This window comes from Stegodyphus dumicola, chromosome 5 (assembly GCF_044657685.1).
Source record: "Stegodyphus dumicola isolate Sdum_Otavi_A_Nest chromosome 5, ASM4465768v1".
Taxonomy (NCBI): Eukaryota; Metazoa; Arthropoda; class Arachnida; order Araneae; family Eresidae; genus Stegodyphus; species Stegodyphus dumicola.
Window position 1 is genome coordinate 223,185,118 of NC_140772.1, and position 20,610 is coordinate 223,205,727.

General features: G+C 31.3%; 1 protein-coding gene across 3 annotated transcripts in view; it reads right to left on the reverse strand.

The window, feature by feature from the left end:
• PolrMT (mitochondrial RNA polymerase) overlaps positions 1-20,610 on the reverse strand; it is a 149,612-nt gene that overhangs the window by 61,789 nt on the left and 67,213 nt on the right. For all 3 annotated transcript variants that reach the window (XM_035372499.2, XM_035372500.2, XM_035372501.2), the window contains 4 exons: positions 9,246-9,287; positions 8,829-8,908; positions 8,365-8,431; positions 7,397-7,532 (listed from right to left, as the gene is read on the reverse strand). In XM_035372499.2, coding sequence (XP_035228390.1) covers positions 7,397-7,532; positions 8,365-8,431; positions 8,829-8,908; positions 9,246-9,287 — 325 coding nt within the window. The remainder of the gene's footprint in view (positions 1-7,396; positions 7,533-8,364; positions 8,432-8,828; positions 8,909-9,245; positions 9,288-20,610) is intronic.

A 20,610-nucleotide genomic window follows, 5' to 3' on the forward strand; every position in this document is an offset into this window, starting at 1 on the left:
TAAATTCATCAAATCTAATGAGAATGCACTAGCAAAGTAAAGCACTGGGATTTTACATAATTGAGTAAGCTATTCGTACAAATTGAAATAATTCTTGCATTTAAACTTGTATTTCTAAGATTTAATTTAAGATTTAACTTGAAGTTAACGTGGATAATTACTGAGAGAATTAGATTTTTGTAGCGTAGTTTACGTGAGATAAGATCACTTGGGGTCACATCATATGAACTGGCAAATCAGGCTGTTGAACCATGAAAGCATAGTAAATTCTTAAATTAATGTCCTTTCACAAATTTATTGTCTTTATTTATTGGCTTTTTACAAAATTTTAAACCATATTAAAATGTTTATGCCTTCAAAATATAAAATTTTTAGAACTAACATTTGTTAACATTTTTTATGTGTAAACTGTACGCTGTCGCCAACAAAGTCTGCTTGGCGAGATTTGTGCCGGCGAAACGGAAAAGTACTAACATTTTGTTCTTCAATTAAATGGAAATTTCATAGTAAATAAAATACTCAAACAAGAACCAGTATAAAAATTACAATTAATTTACTGAAAAATTGTTTCACTATGGTTTTAATTAAGGGAAAAAACTCCACTGCTTTGAAGTAGCAAGTAAAGAAATATACAGAAATCAACATTGAAAAACCAGAAGTTCCACTAAAACATTTGCTATTATTTTTGAAAACAAAATTTGCAGAAAATTTATTTTATTCAATAAAAGTTCATTATAAAAAATACAGCCAGAATTATACAAATATTATAAAACACTCACTAAATTCAACTTTTAAAACTTTGTGCAAAATTTGTTTCCTACGCATAATAATAATTTATGTCCGCACAAATACAAGGTGACCCAAAAAGACCACATAAACTCTGCACAGCTAGATTTCTCGTTGGGAATACATAAAAACTGCCCAAAGATGCATTCCTGTACGATCCATAGTTTACGAGAAAAATACGAAAAACAAAGTATGACGTCACTCAGTGCAAGAAAAAAACACTTTATTGGACATATAAACAACAATATTGGCATATCTTTCCAGAGGATAATGTTTAAAACATTTGTCACGCATATTGTGTCATGCATGAGTGCACACCGTGGAATGACGTTAAGCTCCCGTTGAACTGGTATTTAAAAGGCTGCATCTTGCAGCTACCGGTAGTCTTCGTATGGTGGCCATGTATTCCGTTCGTGACTACTGTGACATGTACTTGATGTACGGCCGATAAAATGGAAATGCCTTATGAACTGCTAGGGAGTATATCCGTCGATATCCGTCTTGCCATCCTCCCAATGTCAACGCCATCCGTAGGCTGGACGACAGACTACGAAATACGGGAAGCATCTTGCGAACAGCCAATTTTCACGATACTAGAAGACCATGGAGCAGTCTGATAGTAGCACAGGCGGATGCAATACTGCAGCGAATAGGAGAAATGCCTGAGGTAAGCCCATGCCCATTAGACCTTGAGATGACTTCGAGTAAAAGTACTGTGCACATGCTTGTACGGTCTGAGAGGCTACATCCATTTCAGTACATAATCGTGCAAGGTCTGAAACCAGATGACTTTCAAAAACGTGTAGCCTTCTGTGAATGGCTGTTGCAGCAACAAAGCACAGATAATGGTTTCATTGTACATATCCTGTGGACTGATGAATCCTGTTTCACTCATGATGGGGTATTCAACCATCACAACAGCCATATGTAGTCCCAGGTCAATCCACATGCAATCCGGCCGCAGAAACATCAGGAACGTTGGTCTCTTAACATGTGGGCCGGCATACTCAGGGATCACCTGCTTAGACAATATCTGTTGCCTGAATGGCTCTCGGGACAGTCGTACTTATTGTTTCTCAATGAGGCCTTAACCAAGTTCCTCGATGACATACCATTAGCGGCAATACAGGGACTTTGGTTCCAGCATGATGGGGTTCTGGCACATTTCTGTGCTCCTGTAAGTGATTGGCTGGATATGGAATACCCCGGCCGCTGGATCGGACGTGGGGGTCCAGTTCTATGGCTGCCACATTTGTGAGATATTACACCATTGGATTTTTTCCTATGGGGCCATCTCAAGGAATTGGTGTATTGAGATGTAGTGACAACACCAATGGACTTAGCTGCTTGTACTTCAGTGGACCCCGAGATGCTGCAACGTGTGATGACGGCCATTCAACAGCGTGCTCAAGCCTGCCTCGTAATGCACGCTGGACACTTTGAACATCTGCTTTAAATTGTGCATGTACTGATATTGATATGTTCAATAAAGTGTTTTTTCTTGCACCGGCCAGTGACGTCATACTTTGTTTTTCATATTTTTCTCGTAAATTATGGATCGTACAGGAACGCTTCTTTGGGCAGTTTTTATGTACTCCCAATGAGGAATCTAGCTGTGCAGAGTTTATGCGGTCGTTTTGGGACACCCTGTATACTTAGGCACTTAAAATTATTCATGATTTTGATGCTGAATTTCTTTTCAGTTTAGTTCATATATTTCCATTTAAATTATTTTTTTATCTGAGCAACAATATATTTTACATATATAATCAAGAGAAAGTAATAATTAATTCAGAAATTACAACATAAAGCTGGATCAGCATTCTAACAGGAAATATACACATCCAAAATGAAAACAAAAATAATTCAATATATTAATATAACATGACAAAATAATAAAAACATAAAAATATACAAAAATTGTTCACAACTTCTTGGTCTTTTTGAAGGAGCAGATGAAGAATTTTCAACAGTTATATTTCTGAATTATATGTGGATGATTGCAAATTCTTGTCACAATTCAAAATAAAGTAGCAATTAATTTAATTAAAATAAAAATTAAAGCACTCTAAAAAGTGCAATAAAGTAAAAAACTATTTTTTTAAAAATATTTTAATTTAATTAATCATTAAAGATATAATTTGCTCCAAGGCTACCCTAAAATAAGTAACTGTAAAAATAAAAATTATAAAGAGAATTGAATTAAAAACAAATTTACTAAAAGTTTAAAAATATTAATAATTAAGCCATTAAAGTTCCTGAATTGAGGAAAAATGAATATATATAAAACTAAAGGCTTTTAGTCTAAAATGGAGAAAGGAATAACAAAATATAAATTTAGAAAGGCAATATGCCTAAAATTGAGAAAATTTAAAATAAAACTGAATCAATGAATTCAAATAAATAAATCTGAATGGAAATTAAAAAGAAAATAAAACATGAAAGCAATTGTGTGATAAAGGGTAATGGGCTGAAATAAAAATAATTAAAAGCAATAACAGATTTCAGATGTTAAGAGGTAGCTTGCAAACATGGTAACGAAATTGTTGGAGACTGTAAACTGAATAGGAATCAATTTCTTTTAATTAAATTTTATGATCTCTACATATAATAAAAGAAAGAGTCTGTCTATGTGTCAGTGTGTGTGTGTCTTTCATTCGTGCTGCGCGTAAGCTCTAGACAAGAGCCAGTGCACCTCAAAGCGATTTTTTTAGAAATTCGAATTCAAATTTTTTTTATTTTATGTTTTGTGACAAAATCGCATCATTTTGAGACATTACGGGCTATAGGAATGCGAGATTTTACCCTACACACTCCATTTTCACATCGTCATGAAACGTAGGCACTTAGTTATTTTACGAACTTAAAAACAATTTCGCATTTCAATAAATTGATTAAATACGAATTTATTTAACAACGTGAGCTTAACACCTTTTTAACGGGATTTTTTCTAAAAGAGTTTATTCTTAAAAATGCACAGTTTATTTTTCTTTGGTTTTTGGAGACGTTAACTTTCATCCTTGCGACTGCTTTTACAAAAAGAATTTTGGAAAAATGATAATATTTTGTATTTTTTAAAAAATTTTTAAATGAAGCTTCCAAGTACACTTCTGACATCTTTAAAAATGTGATTTTGGCAACAATTTTCCTTTCTTATAGTTGTTGATAGATTTTTGATGAAATCGCATCATTTTGAATAGTTTCATTCTTTTAGAAATATGGGTTTGGCAACAATTTTTTATTGTATTTCTTATGTCACTGTTAAAAGATTGGCATATTTCATTGTCATTTTTTTATATATATAATACTTTTTTTTTCATAAAGTTGTTGTGCAGAGTAAAATTCTGGGCTGAATTTTTTGTTTTTTGAGTTTCTTTCATGTTATTTTTTTGCTTATTTCACTATTTGTAAGATATTGAAAAGTTTCGCATGATTTTTTTTCTTCAATGGAAAGTTGGTTAATTTTTTTTATTAGGATAATTAATATTTGTATAAAGGGATATAGCTTATTTGATTGTAATTTTTTTATCTTGAAAATATAAGATAAAATATCATTAATTATACTTTGCTTTTCAGAATTTTTTGTTTTTTGTATTCTTTTATGTTATTTATTGCTCATTTCACTGTTTTAAGATATTGAAAAGTTTTGAGTGATTTTTTAGGAAACAAAGTTCTTAACCTCCTTTATCCCATTTCAGTTCTTAAGATTTTGCAAAGAGAAGTTGGCTAATTTATTTATTAGGATAATTAATATTTGTATTAAGGGATATTGCTTATTTCATTGTAATTTTGTTATACATAACTTTTTTTATTGTTTTTTATTGTTTTTTATAAGTTGTTCTGCAGAGTAAAATTCTACGCAGTTTTTAAATTTAACGTTTGGTGTTCCCTTCAGCCATTTTTCCCGGACATTTAAAAGCCAGATGAAGGCTGGCAGTGAAGCTGCTAGTAGACAATAAAAGTTAAATTTTTCAAAAACTGAATTTTAAAACCTTAAAAATTAATAAAATCATCTTTTAAAAATTAGTGGATAAATTGCGGGAAGAAATAAAAAAAAATTTTTAATTTTTTATTTATGCAAATTAAAAAAGTATACTGTGTTTGAAAAAGTTTAATTTTTGCATGTAGTAAAAAGGAGTAATATGTGGATAAGAAAAAAAAGTTGTGAGAAGGAAAAACAAGCTAACACTAAAAACGTCTCCACCTATGTGGTATATAAGAGGACTGGAACAGAAATGTCCATTTGCTATTAACAGAGATAGAAGGACTGTTAATAAATTTACAAAAAATATTTAAAATTGTTAAGCATCCAGTAAATACTTCTAAACTTGGTTTAAGTAAATCTTAGCATAAGTAATAAAAAAACTTAAATGATCTAATATGCAGTATGTGGAGAAGTAAATTAATAAACTTAAGTGGAATTTGGTTATCAATAAGTGTAATTTTACTTCAGCTGTAGTGTAAATACTTTTAATTCTCAGAATCTGGTTTATAACGATGTTTAGAAATACTTTTTTAGAAATATTGAAATGTATGAGTATTATGGCAGGAAAGTTAAAAAGTCTTTCTTTTATCAAAAAGTTAAATTTCTTTACAGTTGAGAATTTTAAGGCCAAGATTACAATTTTAAGGTTTTAATTTCATTATTATTGAAAATTGTTTTATGAAGTTTTAAATATTTGAGATAAATATTAGCTACTTCAATTAGCCAGAACTACTGAAAGTGATAAGGCCATCTATGTATCTAAAAGTAAGATTAAGTTTTTCAACTTGATGACAATTTTTTATAAAATTGAACTCTTGCAGGAAAAAAAAAAAAAAAAGCGTTGCAAATGAAAGTTGAATAAAGAATGCCCATGGAAGTGCCACTAATATGTAGAAATGTTTTAAATGATTAATACTTGGAAATAATACATAAAGTTTGATAAGATTATCGTTAATTTCGTTTAATAGAAGACAGGTGAATAGGTTTTTGTAAACGTAACTGCTAATATCTTAATGTAATAATTTTAAACTGTTTTGATAATTTTTCTAAGATAATGTCTATGTTATTTCTCTAATTTTTAAAACCAATGGTAATAAATCTGACTTTGATATTTTATGAAATTCTGGAAGGGCATTAAGATTGGGAAATTATTATTATTATTTTTTTTTTCATGTGGAAGGTGTTTATTTTTTTTTAAATTTTTTTTTATTCTAATTGGAAGTTTTGAATGTTATATTTTTATTTATTTATGTTTCAATTAGCTCATAACTGAAAATTTATGTAAGATTTAAATATATATATATAAACTTTATTTTGCAACAGTCTCTTAAATATGTTTGCCCACTGTCTTCAAAATTTTATTTTAAAAATGTAATGACACTAATTTAATTCTTTGAAAACAAGTGTTGTTGTGTTAGTTTTTTTTTTTATGTTGACTAATGAAAATGTTTGGCTAACTCCCCCCAAAAAAAGAAGGGTTTCAAATTTAAATTATGTTAAAAGGTTTTTTTTTTTTTTTTTTTTTTTTTTTTTTTTTTTTTTTTTAACATTTTGTGTGTTACATTTATTTTTTAAATATCACATTCTTTGCACCTTAACCATAAAATTCAGTTCAACAGCAATATCGCGAAATAGTTTTAAAATGAGCATATCTTTAGAATTTCGGATACAAAGAGATAAAAACAAGATAAAAATGTTTTTTCTGTACATTGTTTGCTTTGAAATCCTTGAGTTTATTAATAAAAAATTCGCTAAAGTTTTACAAAATATGAAATCGATAATAAAACAAATTCAAAATTTCAAATTTGGGCTTTCACATGCTCATATTCGCAATGGGATTACGTCATTCAAAATTCGATGGCTCCATGTACCGTTGTTTTATCACAATGTGAGAAATATACATACATTTATGCAGATTTTTCATTACTTAATTTCTTCAAATATAATGCAGGACTCTAACATTTGGTGGCAAGAGTTTGAAAAGTGAAATGGACATTTATAGTGAACAATTCAAAATCTCAAAACGAAAACAATAGTCCTTCAGGGACAAAGCCCCTTTGGACTAAAAAGAAGAAGAAAGGGAGAAAAAGGAAAATATTTAATCATTTAATTCAGCCACACATGCAAGTTTATTCTTCTATCATGCTTTATCATCATGATTTCAACATTTTCCAAATCATTTTATTTTCTGAATTAAAGATTTGTTGATTTAAGTTTGTTTTTATAAACTAAAAGTATCTAATAAAATAGGTTTCTCTCATTATTAAATATTTTGTTTTAGTTTAACCCAAATTTTAATCTTTATTAATTACCTTATATTGTTGCAGCTTTATGCATTTTTAAAGTAAATTATGCATTACATTTTTTAATATACATAGCAGGCAAAGGTATCATTTAATTTAAACTTCTTTAAGTTGCTCTGAATTTCCAATCCATAAGAGAGCTAATTAAGCAGCAAATGAAAAAAATCAAAAATAAACATATAGAACCTGAAAGGAGAGAATAAATCATTGAAATAAAACAACATTATACAGAATACCTAAAAGTCAAGAAATAATTTCTACCAAGTACAAATGAAAGTAAAAAATGATTTAAATACAATGAAAGACCTCAGAATGAACTTACCTTTAGTTACAAGAAGGCCCCCAAAATCATATTTAACCCAAGGCCGTGGAGGAGATAACATTGGTACTACATTGACATTGAATTCTAAATAATCAAGTTTAGCATCTCTGTATAGTTTACAAAGTAAAGGATGAGCCTAGAAAGAAAGAAAATAAATGAAAAATATTTTAATTGTGTAAACCAAAAGAGCAATTCAAATGCATAGATATAACTAGAAGAATATCTGATAATATCAAATTGTACATTTTACATAAAAACTGTATTACATCAGATAATACAGTTGTACTAAAAAAAATATCATATAAAAGCAATTTGGAAATATATTCATCAATATTTACACAGCAAAAAGTTTTAGGGGGAAAAACTGTAGTGTGTAAACTATTCAGAAATATATTTAAAATTTAATTGAATACCATAGATTATATATTTTGCTTTATTAATTACAGAATAACAGAAAAAGAAATTAAATAGAATTAGTTATAAAAATATGCAATATATATTGTTACTGAGCAAAATTACTGTTATTAATAATTTTTTTTACATTTAATGCAATTTAAAAAAATCTGTAAGACATATTATATTAAAAAATTCAAAATAATTTTAGATTATTCTGTACCAGAAAATTCTAGACAAAAAGCAGCTTTATAAAGTCAAGTTATCAAGTTACGATTATGTGAGACCTCAGAGCCCTTCAGAGTTTTGGAATTCTTTGTCTGGAATTCCTATATAATTTTCCCATTATTATAAAATTAGATGGAACTGAGGCAGATAGTCCTAATTTGCTCTGTTTCATTTAAACAATATAATTTTACACATGAATTCTAGATAAAAAATATAGAATTCTTCACACAGTTAATTTTTTTAGACTTTGAAACCTTCTAAAATGAATAACCTGTTGAAGCTTATGAAATTACTTTCAACAAATATGAATGATTCTTTATAACAAAAACAGCAAATAAAACTCTTACCCTTATTTGTTTGTAGAGTTTAATATCCTTTGTTTCATAAACTGTATAAAATGCTTGACTCATAAACCTAAAATATGATAAGCATATTAAAGAACCACTACATGCTACAGATTAATCTTTGCATTACATTTATATAAATACAAATTCTTACTTCAAAATTTCTTTTCTCAAATTAAACTTCCCTGAATTAATTTACCAAATATATTTTTTAAAATTTATATGCTAAAACTTTTCTTATTCTGTTCAATATTCAAGATAAATATTGCTAGCCTAACTAAATTCAACATATTCAATAGATTGAAAAAGCTATAACAGAAAAGTGAATCAAATCTGCAAATTTAGCTTAAAGTTAGTGATTTGGAAATTTAAGAATATAAAATGGATAACATATTTCACCCAAAAAGTTGAAATTCTTAACTAGTCAAAAATAATATGAAATATTTGAAAAATGTTTGCATTCTTACTTGCTTGGATGTTTGTGACGCACAGCATTTGCATTAAAAGCGATGTTGCGCACCAAAATATCATATAAACACTTTCCTATCTAAAGAGAGAGAAAATGACAGATTATACTTATTTTTAATCTATATTTATAGCATTATTAATGATTTACAGAACTATGAGGAAAATTAAGAAAAAAAAATCCTTTTTTCATAAATAAATAAATGGGGTTTCAGTTCTGACACTACACTCTGCCTTCTTTTCACTTATTCCCAACTTCATAAAAACCATAAAAGTTTCCTAAAAGTTACAAATGACAACAGAATACATAAAAATGATTCCATAAACAAATTATTTCTGGAAAGAAATGATTGGAATTTTCAAATTAGTTGCATTTAAAAATGACATATTTCAAACTTAAAAAATAAAAAGGTACTTACATGAGTTAAAACACTGTAGGACCACAAGCATTCAGAAACATCCTGAAAACAGTTAAAACAAAATCTAAATAACATATAAAATATTACTAATCAGGAAACAACAACAAAAAAATTACTATTGGTTTCTCAATTAAATAAGAGTAACATGCTGAATAACAATTATTAGAAGTTCAAACAACAGTAATTGATTACTGTTGTTTGAACTTCAAGTAATTGCTTTCTCAATTAGTCAACTATTATAAAAGACATGGGGAATTCCCTATATAGTATGTATATGTATTTCACAACAGTAAAGCTATTTGGTTCATATGAACTAGTGCAGTATCAGTATTTTAGCAGCAAAGCTTACATCATTTTTATCTACATATTTGAATGTTTACTGGTACATTTTCAACATTTATATTTTTTGTGGCATTTTTATAATTTACGTAAGTTTAAGGTTTTATAATGCCAAAGATTTGAAAAAAAAAAAAATAAATAAATAAAAATAAATAAATAAATAAATAAATAAATAAAAAGGAAAGTTATTTTTTTAGAAACAAAAATTAAAATACTAGATCGTCTACGTAATAGAGAAAGAGTAACAGATGTTGATAAATTTTACTCCATGAATGAAGCTACAATAAGGACAATTAGAAAAAGTGTAGCAGTAGCAGCTGGAACTTGCAGCAGTAAGAGCACAATTTCATATGTAAGAGATGATACAATGGACAATATGGAAAAGGCATTAGTGATATGGATAGAAGGCCAAAATCAAAAACGGATTCAAATTGATACTAATGCTATTACAAATAAGGGTTTAAAGATTTATAAAGCACTTAAGAATCAGTTACCGTCGACTTTGTCAGATGATAAAAAGGTATCATTTTCCGCAAGTTATGGTTAGTTTGAGATATTTAAACAAAAACATTCTTTACATAATCTAAAATTGAAAGGAGAGACTGCATCTGCTAATCCGGATGCAGTACAACAATATCCAGCAAGATTTGCTGAAATATTTGCCGCCAACTCCTACACTTCTGATCAGATCTTCAATGCTGATAAGTCTAAGTTGTTAAAAAAAAAAAAAAAAAAATGCCTGAAAGAACCTATTTAGCTAAAGCCTGCAAATCACCTTATGGTAATAAGGTAACGAAAAGTCGTATAACAATTCTTTTCTGTTGCAACGCTTCAGGCGATTATATAATGGAACCATTAGTTATTAAAAAAATCAAAAATGCCACGCTCATTTAAAGGAGTAAACATAAATAACCTTTCTGTTTATGGATGGCTAATAAGAAAATATGAGTCTGCTATAGCTTTTAATGAATGGTTTCATAACATGTTTGCCCCAGTTGTCAAAAACTATTTAAGTAAAAAGGGATTGCCTCTTAAGGCTCTTCTATTAATTGATGATGCACCTGATCATCCTCAAGATTTACAACATGAAAATGTAGAAGCTGTCTTCACAAATACAACTTCCTTATTACAGCTGTTAGATCAAGGAATAATTTTGACTTTTAAGGCATTGTATTTCAAACAAATTTTCAGGTATATTTTAGATCAAATGGAAAATGATGAATCTGTTACTCTTATGGATGAAATTTACAATCTTAGATTCTGTTAAGCATGTTAGACTGTCATATACTCAGATTAAACAATCAAATGCTCAACGCATGCTGGAAAGCAATATGGCCAGATGCTGCTAAAGATTAGAATGATAAATTACCATTAGAGCATGAATATTCTCAGATAACTAAATTAGCCCAAACTATAAGAGGAGACTACTTTAGCTCAGGCAGATATTAAAGAAATAATGGCTGATGAAGAACTAAATGAGGATGAGTTACTTATCATGATTCATGAAACAAATAAACATGATGAAGACAATGATTCTGACGAAGGGCGATCTGAACTAGTTGCGTTCACAGCAAGAGTCGTCAGCGTAGGACTTGAATTGGGAGGAAAATTAGGTAATTATTTTTTATAATATGACAGGAAAGTTTAATAAGTTCTCCAATTCCAACAGGAGCTTAGTAAGCGTTTAAATCAATACGAGGAGGTTTACAAAGATTTAGGAAAGAAACCTTGGCAACTGTTAATTATGCATTCCACTACAAAGTCTTGTCGTTCTGAGATATTATCCAATTCGTCAACCATTGAAGAAAAATCTTATCAAGATCAAGTGATGAACGTGACATCATACCAATCAAGAAGAAAAGACTAATAGTTCAAGAAAGTGATGACAGTGATTAAACTTATAATAATTTATTTGAATGATCTTATATTTTCCTAATGTAAAATAAATTAAATATGTACTTCTATTACCTACATATATTTGTTATTTTATGAACGAAGTATAATATTTATTTTAAGATGTCTTACTTTTGTTTTATGTAAATAAATAAATAAATTATGTACATATAGTGTGTTTTTCGTTTTACATGGCTTTACATAGCAAAATCCAAGATTTCGATTTACATGGTCTTGTGCGAAACATATCTTCCATTAAAATCGAGGTATAGGTGTACATCTTATCTTTAACTATGGAAGTAAGATGACCATCTGAAGGAGACAGGTTGAAAGCTTTTCATAATTTGACGATTTATGAATTAGATTTACTCTTTGATGTTCAATATGAAATTTCCCCTTTCATTGAGTCTTGCTGTGAGTTTTCAGAAGTCAGCAGTTTTACTGTTCACTGCTGAAATACGTTTCTAATTTGTTCAACAGATGGCAGATACTTGCCAAGCACCTTTTGCAATTCCATCTTGTCAATGCATATGCCAGGGTTGGCCAAACTTCATGTCAGTAAGAGCCGCACGTTTGAATTCAGGAATGTTTGAGAGCTGCATCTAGATTTTTCTAAAAGCCACAAGTTCATATTTGCATCATTATAGAAGTAGTGGATGAGGTTTTAAATAGAAAGAAATCCCTGATAACTTTGTAAAAAAGAGTCTAAACTAATTAATTACTTCTTTTTGCACACTGAATAGTTTTAGTTTACCATATTTCATACATATATTTAATATGCATGAGCTGCACAAATTGCCTGCGAGAGCCGTATCAGGCTCAGGAACTGCACTTTGGCCACCCCTGGCATATGCACATAAAAGTATATTATCGTGAAAAATAATATTCTTTATTTTCCAACATGATGCACAGGGTATATGCAAGGATCTAAATCTGTTTTTGAACATATCATGATTGTAATTACCACATTAAATCATGGCATTCATAAGATAAAACACATCAGAAGGGTAAAGAACATTTTGGTTGTTCAGTAAAAAGGAATGCAAGCCCTGAAAGTAAAAAAGAATTCCATTGCATGCAGCCATCACAAAAGCTTATACAGGGTTTGTAAACATTTCTGCACATGGAAATTAAGTACCTTTAAGGATCATTAATGAAAAAAAATAAGGACCTATGAGCAAATGGGAACTGAATAAATTGAACTCAAGATTGAAGATATTATCTATGCCTGAATTTCACTTTTGTAATACCATCCTAAAAATAAAATAGATTCCTAAGTAGTAAGCATTATTACTAAACATAAATTAATTAACATAATTGTTAATAAGTTTGAGAATAAAATAAACTTTATGCAATTTATCAAGTAGAATTAAATATTTTACACTTATAATAGTTGGTCATATTTGAAAGAAGATAAGTGACATTTACATTTTACTAACAGTTAGCTTTACATTGATTTTTTTTTTTTTTTTTATTATTATTATTTTTTTTTTTTTTATGTCTCATTTTTGTCACATGCTTGGTCAGTCTAGAGGTTTAGTAAATAAACAGGTAGATTTTATGTCAAACTGCATAGGTTAAAATGAGATGTAAGATCATAATCAGCATGATTCATAACAAAAGACTGAATGTTGTCACTGCTGCTGCTTGTCTAGAGAAAGACCTGCTGATTAGAACAGACCTGAAAGGCTTGATGGAGGCAAGGTTGGCAAGTGTTGAAAGTTAGTCAGGCTCTGTTTGATGCAGTTAGTGTTCTAGCTTTGTGTACAGTTCCAGGGGTTGTAACCCAGTTAATATACTTTAAGGTTCCAATAAGCCATTAAAGCACCAGAGGTGATAAGTTGTTTTGTATTATTTTAAGTCTCAAGAGATGCATTATGTTTTATAACAACAACAGTGAACAAAATATTTATCCGTCATTTTTATTTGAAGCCTTCCCAGACATTTTGGCTAATTTAAATCGATTTCCTTCTCTAGTAAGCATCTTTTCGAACAATTAGAGATTTGTCTCAATATGCAAACCAATGCTCTCACTAGTTTTTGCGTGCTTTATCTCCTAACTTGTCAACCTCTCCACAATGTACCTATGAGGGTTTAATTGATCTGGTAGAAGTTAAATATTCCAAAACCCCCAACAGACATGAAGCATATTATCGCTATGTCTGAAATTAACTACAATATCAAACAAAGGTTTAAATAAGCCTCTTATTTAAAAAAGAATTTAGAACATAAAGGTATGTTCTGATGCTAAGAAAATCAATTACAGCTCACAGTGACATAATTAAACAAGAACAGTCAAATTCAAACTAATAATGTGGACTAACGGTCAAAGATTATACAATTTAATTTAAATTTAATTTGGCTCAATAACTCTATCATATGAGGAAATAGAAATGGGAAATTATAGTAAAGGTTGAAATACACAATTGGGTAATTTACATAATAATAACTGCAATATCTTTGAAGAATAATTTCCTTTATGTATTCAGTTTCTTTCTTCAACACGTTTCCTTTCCACATTTTAGAATTTTTGGATTTAATTAAGAATTTCTGTTATTCTAAACAACACTAAATGCATTTAGAATGTACAGAAAAAGCAGCTAATTTTATTTCTTTAGTAACATGAACATTTAGAAGCAATACGAAATATACATAGTAAAGGCTGGTTACAGAGATGATGTGGCATAATTTCTGGAATTTAGTAACACACCGAACAACAAAATCTAGAAACGGCAAAACTTTTAGAATTTAGAGCAGGCATTGGAAGCAGAATTTAGAAAGGCACTAGGCAGCAGATTTTAGGATCCACAGAGATTGCATCAGGTGAGAAAATGCTTATGTGTATGATGCATTAAGAAATATTAGATGAATCTTTTAAATTGTAAGTTTTCAATTTCTTTATTAATAAAAAGATCCCTTTCTGTAATGCCTGCCCATGTGATAAGATCAGAAGCATTTTTGATATTTTCCATGCTTCTGTCTAGTGAAAAGTACAGAAAATAAAGAGAAGATAAACATGTTAAGATTCTAGTATCAGAAGTAAAACATTCAAATATTATGTTTTCATTGCTCTTCCAGATGTTCTCCAAAAATTAAGAAATTCATTGCAAATTTTCTATAAAATACATCCATTACGTGTTCATACCATGGAGACATTTTTCATTTTGTCACATATTTCTCGAATCTTCTAGAATTGTGGGTCTATAAATCTTGCTTTCAAATCCTTCTAAACGTTCCAAGCTGCAATGTCTAAAATCTTAAAGAAAAATTATCCCTACCATTTCTGTAATAGCAAAAAGCCAGAAATATTTTGGAAAAAAATAGGAGGGGAAAAGTATAAAATTAATTTTATAGAGAGAACTGATACACATTTTGAGAATTTTGAATATTCTGAGACAATTACATTGGAAAAACTCTTACTATGAAAAAAATTAAAACAAGACATTTTTGATTAATTACATAGCTAATTTTGCTTTTGCTAAGAGCTGTTTCGTAAACTGTGCTTTATAGCACTATACCTTGTTTATTTTTCAGATTTAAAATATTGTATAATAAGTTGCCAAAATGAAACTTTATAATATGACAGCGAAAAATAAAAATGTTTTATTTTTATGTTATTTTTTAAATATAAACTAAAACTCAGTGGTGTAACAGCCCAAGGCCTGCAGTGCCCCTATATCTGCTTTCTTGACCGTGCTCCCCGGAGTGCATGAGCATATGTCCTGGACAAGTGGTCAGTTTTTCGCAAGACCCCTAGTGTTTAGTCCTCAAGCAAACTTGGTACTCATTTTATCGACCCACTCAAAGGATTAAAGGCTGAGTCACCCTTGCCCAGCCTGGGGATCAAATCCTGGACCTGTGGTGCTGCTGCGCAATGCACTAGCCACTGTGCCACCGAGCTTCATTTTTTAAATATAATTTCAATATATTACCTTTATTTTAATGAAATTTATCAATGTTACGATGTTTTAAAAAAAATTGTCGAAAAATTCTCAGATCTCGTAATTAAAACTAATCTTAAAAATCACCAAAATGTTGAAAAGTTGTTTAAGAGCTCTTACTAGAAAAAATGAATTTCGAAATGCTTATGTTTCATTTCTTGCTTAGAAAATCGAGTATCAAATCTTTTATATTAGAAATAGAAACAAATTATAACTCATGAACCCATTCAAAAGATAACCATATATACGGCAGTGAATCGCCAAAAATATTCCTCAAAATGCTAATTTACACTCAAAATGACAGTCGTAAAAGCACACAGAAATTTCAGATTAAAATTAAGGAGCTTCTGCTGATTTTGGCCAAAATTAAGGACTTTTAAGGACCGAAAATCGATTCCAAAAAATCTAAGGACTTTTAAGGACCGTACAAACCCTGTCATAACAGATTATATGAACATTCAAACAAATCTGAATTAAACAGTGAAACAGTGAACTCGTCATTGGAGATTCTGAAATATAAAGGAGATTGATTATAACAATTGGATGAAAAAATATTAGATCTTCTGTCAAAATCTAAAGACTTACAAGAATGCACAAATGAAATTCATTCATACAAGGCCTAAAGAAATTTATAGCAGCCAGGACAAAAGTGAAGCAAGTCACTGAAAATGAGAAAAATTAGCTAATGCATTCATCTATAAATGAACAAAGAGTTGTTGAATGAAGAGCCAGAACTATTAAGAACAATGCCCACAAGTTTGAAGCTTCTAAAAATTAACCTGATTGAATTCAGTGGTGATCCAATGGAATGACTGTATTTCTGGAACACTTTTAGTAAGATATATGACCATCCAATTCTTGATGATCATTTGAAATTTGTCTATTTGATTCAGGCCACTGTTCCGAAATCGAAAACACGACAAATAGTGCAAAGTTTTCCCCCAAATAAAGAGAATTATCCAAAAATTGTTGAACCTTTAAAGAGTCACTTTGGGCATGATAAAATTCTTATATAAATCTATAATGCGGTTTATTTAATCTTATAAATAACAATAGTGCAAAGAAGAAAGACTTTAGCCTTTCATCTTTATATGATAGTTTGGAAACCAAGCTGCACGCACAAGAATCTCTTTATGCTACAAAATATAAATAATTTAGTGATATTTTTCTGCTGGCAGAATCAAGCCTTGCCCCCTGACATTTTATACATTAGGGAGAGAGAACGGGAATATTCATCACAGCAATGGATGAGGGATTTTGAATCTATTCTTTTGTTCATGAAAAAAGAAGTTATGTCTGAAGAAAGAATTAAATTAACATATTTCTCTATTGATAAATTTAGAAAATCTAAAAATCGTGTTAATCGTAAATCTATTATTCTTATTTGCAATGATTCGTATAGAGGAGATAAATCAGAAGAAAAGATGCCTGTTAAAAAGTTTGAGAATTCGTGTTTATTTTGTGGTACCTGGCATTTAAAAGAAAAATATTTTAATGCTAGTATGCTTGTATATCAGGATAAAAAAGATTTAATATTTAAGAAGAGTGCATGAGGAATCACATTTCCTGTAACTGTAAGTTGAAAATTAAGTGTTTAATCTGCCAGAAAGTCATTTAGCATAGATATGTCAAAAAGTTCCTTCACAAATCGTCTTAGCGGATGCAAAAAAAAAAAAAAAAAAAAAAAAAAAAAAAAAAAAAAAATGAGGTCAGTGTTTCGGCTAGCAGATATGAGAGCTCAGGCATGTCACTGCAAACATTAATCCATTAATAAAAATAACACCAGAGAAAGGATAGTAAGAGGGATTATTGATATGGGCTGTGAAAGGAGTTATAAAAGTATCAGTGAAGGGAAGTTAGTTCATAATTTACTTGGAAGAGAAGAAACAAAAGACAAATTGCATTCTAAGTATATGGTTCATTTGACTAGCCTTGAAAACAAATATCTATGTATGTCCATTGTTTGAATGAATTTTGTCATTTATTGTGATGTTAAAAAAACACCTAAAGGTCCTTGCTTAAACGAACTTTATAAATTAAATATTCAAGTGCCTGACATAGAAAGCAATACTCCCGAAAATGAAAAAGACATTAAATTGTTGATAGGTTCTGATATTGCAGGAAAATTATTCACTGAAAATATTATATGTTTACAAAGAAGTCTGGGCAAAAGCAGATGCCTTCAGGACAAGTTATAATGGATAAAATTTTATGGAAGGAAACTTCAAATGTGAATGATTCTCTTGCAAGTGTTTCTTTATTTCTAAATGAAAGATCAACAGAAAACTTTTAGAAGTTAGATGTTGTTGGTATAAATGACTCAGTTGAGCCTAAAAAAAAAAAAAAAACTGAAATTCATGAGGAGACCATGCAGCATTTTAAGGAAAATTTAAGGTTGGATTCAGATGGGAAATATGAAGTCGCATTACTTTGGTCCTTGATTATCTAGTAAAATTTGGCAGAAAAAGGCCTAACTAATATACAAAGTAAATTATAAGATTCAAATCAAATTGAAATATGCAGGGAAGTATTTGATACTTGGTTGAATGACTGAATTATACCTTTTACGTAATAAAAATTATGTAAAGGAAGAAAGAAAAGTAAATAGAGAGCACTACTTGTCTTATAGGTAAGTGTTTAAATAATTCACTGTAACTACACTGGTTATCATAAATTAAGGAAAAATCACAATAGTAGCAATAATTCCCTCAAAAATAAAACTAACCGTGTAAAATTTGAATATGTTGCCAAGTACGATTAGCTGAGTAAAACTGCAATATGCAAATTAGTGGCACTGCACTCGGAATACGTCATCTGCGAGGTGCATAAAATCCATGTTTGACAGCAAGCTCACATATTTCACTGTAATAGTGATATCAGAAATCTGAGATAGCCAATTTGTTACAATGACCTCCAAGCATCAGTTGCCTGCAGAACTACGATGCAGAGCCATTGGGAGACTAGAGGCAGGACAAAGTCAAACAGAGGTGGCCAGATGGCTCAATGTGAGTCCTTCTGTGGTTCATAGACTTTGGAGGCAATTTCAAACCACAGATTCGGTATCTAGGAGGTTCAGCCAAGGACGACCAACTGCTATGATGACCGATATTTGACATTATGTGCCCACAGGAATAGAACCGCTACTCCGATTCTTCTTAGATCCTCCCTTGCTGCAGCCACTGGAAGGTTGGTGTCAACGTCAACTGTGCGTAGAACGCTTCACGAAGGTGGTCTGTATGTGAGGCGACCAGCCATTTGCGTGCCTTTCATGTCACACCATAGGAAGGACCATTTGCCATGGGCACGACAACATATCCACTGGACACCTGATCAATGGAGGGCTGTTCTCTTTACGGATGAGTCCAGGTTTAGTCAAGAAAGCGATAGTAAGCGTTATTTGATATGGAGAGAATCTGGAATCCGCTATCATCCATCAAACATCCGTGAAAGAGATGCATACGAAAGAGGCTCTTTGGCTGGACGCACAGACCTCCATGTCGTTCCAAGGGGAGCCGTGAATGCTCAAGTTTACAGAGATGACATCCTTGATGTTTTCTGCATGGTTTGATCAAATAGGAATGCTTTCCTGTTGGTTGGTTGGTAACGGAGGACGGGGACGCCTGATGTCTAACAGAGGTAAACCGGCATGTGTCCCGTGCCTTCCACTAACCAGGAACAACTCCCTGAGGCCTCAAGAACGTTTTAGGATGTTTACAAGAGCATTTACATGGCCAGATACAGAAGAGGAAATGTTAAATACATTTGACTGTACATTATTTGATAAGTATCTGTAATAGGGACTTATGTAAGTTTTAGGAGTAGACTTATGTGTCTGAGAATGTGGAACTGCATGTTGAGTTAGTGTATCATGACTTGAGAGTTTTGGTTAACGAGGAGAGCACAAATCTTGGCCCATTCTCTTGAGCTTGTTAACAACTTTGCAGATTGTATTTACTGCCGGTTTGTGCTTTATAAGGAAGCGGTGATAAGCTTCTCTATTGTTGATGGGAAGAGGGAGGTGATTTCCTGCTGTCCGATGGCATTCAAAAACATAGTGGTCTGGGTAGCCTTCTGCTCTGCAGGCGCATATGTCCGTGGTTGTTATGCCATGTCTATTGAAGTAGGTTGGGAATGGGCCGTGTCCCATAATATAAGCCATAAGAGGAGCTATTGCAATGTTGCGTTCAGTGCTGACTTTCGGGAGGTTAGCTGTATGTATGTCTTTCAGTTGTGCAGTGCGTCGAGTCTTCCTGCCAAAGATTTAGGCCTTGACCCCATAATAGCCCTTTGAGGTAGGAAGGAGGGGCTGGGATTGTGATTTTTGCAGCTTCTGGATCAGTGGCTGCTTGCTTGGCCAGGCTATCAGCTGCTTCCTTCCCCTCATTTTCTGCATGTGCCTTGATCCATGTTAAGGAGATATGTTTCTGAGGGTTGCACTGTAAAAGTTGTTGTAATTTGATGATCAAGGGCGAGGTGTGGTTGTGATTATCTAGTGCTAGAAGTGTTGACATACTGTCTGTGAAAATTTTCGCCCGTTCTATATTATTATTGAAAATGTAATCTACCGCCATTATAATTGCCTGCACCTCCGCCTGGAGCACACTGTTGTTTAAGTCAAGGCATCCTTTCCATACATGGATGATTTTTCCTTTGTCATAGTGTGCAAAGGTGCTGCCTACTCAGTCTTCCTGCTTAGAGCCATCGGTGTATATTTGCGTATCCCTTGAGCTTTGATGCTTTCCTGTTACAGGACAACAACGCAAGACCACACAGGGCTCGCATCGTAGATGAATATCTTCAACAGGAAACAATTATGCGCATGGAGTGGCCAGCTCGATCCCCGGACTTGAATCCTATCGAGCACGTTTCAGATGCTTTAGGGAGACGTCTAGCTGCTCTCAATCCGCCCCCTCAGACCCTTGTAGCGCTTGCAACTGCTTTGCAAGAGCAATGGCTCCTGCTTCCTATGGAAATGATAGACAGCATAATTGAAAGCATCACACATCTCTGTATGTGCTGTATTGCTTCTAGAGGTGATCATATTCCATATTGAAGGTACATTTCCTATAGCTAACTGACACCTCCGATTTGTTCATTTTATACATGTGCTAATTTTTATACTACCATATTTGTATGATAATTTATTTTTATGTTATTTGATACCTTACTATGTGTTGTATATTGTGGGTACG